Raw genomic sequence first — 765 nt, 5'->3', positions numbered from 1 at the left:
TGAGCCGCGTGCAGGACGGCCTGGACCTGACGGACATCGTCCCCAGCGACACGCCCGAGTACGCCTTCCTGGCCGCCCAGCAGCGCTACTTCGGCTTCTACAACATGTTCGCCGTGACGCAAGGCAACTTCGAGTACCCGACCAAGCAGCGGCTCCTGCACGACTACTACGAGGCCTTCACGCGCGTCAACCACATCATCAAGAACGACGACGGAGGCCTGCCCGAGTTCTGGCTGTCGCTCTTCAGGGACTGGCTCGTCGGTGAGTATCGCCGCGCGCTCTCTGTGCCGGGGTTGCGTTGGTATTCGGAGGCTGTAGGCTAAGAGCTAAGGTATCAGTGATCAGAACAGCCCCGAAAATAGGCATACTAAAACAGAATGTAATCATCCGTGTAGGAAGAGTATATCTGCACTTGTCCGTTATACAAAGAGGAAGGAAATGGACGAGAAAAACGTACTTTGCCCAGAAACGGCCATGGCTAACAGCACGAGAGCCTCGGCCGCGATAGAATATCTCGAAATTGTCCAAGTGCTTCTTCCGCCCCTTTGTGTTGATGTCCGTGGAGTCATCACCAACACAAGTCTTAACCTTTGCCATTGTGTTGAGGTCATGTTCACACCTCAGGGAGCACACCCTCTCCTCACGTCACTCGGGAACCCACACTCCGACCGCAGTAAGTTCCCGCTGTCCATCTTCCTTTAAAGCTCCCTCGCTTCACCTTTCGTCCTCGCCTGTGTCCACCACGGCTCCCTCCCTCGGCCACAG

General features: G+C 56.2%; 1 protein-coding gene across 1 annotated transcript in view; it reads left to right on the top strand.

Annotated features, from left to right (window-relative positions):
- The window catches only part of LOC119587126 (protein patched-like), a gene marked incomplete at its 3' end in the record, with an annotated part of 106,921 nt that overhangs the window by 97,685 nt on the left and 8,471 nt on the right, over positions 1-765 (top strand). The window contains 1 exon segment of the mRNA XM_037935877.1: positions 1-261. Within this exon segment, the coding sequence (XP_037791805.1) occupies positions 1-261 (261 nt within the window).

Source organism: Penaeus monodon, chromosome 22 (genome assembly GCF_015228065.2).
Source record: "Penaeus monodon isolate SGIC_2016 chromosome 22, NSTDA_Pmon_1, whole genome shotgun sequence".
NCBI lineage: Eukaryota > Metazoa > Arthropoda > Malacostraca > Decapoda > Penaeidae > Penaeus > Penaeus monodon.
The sequence above is the reverse complement of the archived record's forward strand: the minus strand, read 5'-3'. Positions and strand labels throughout refer to the sequence as shown.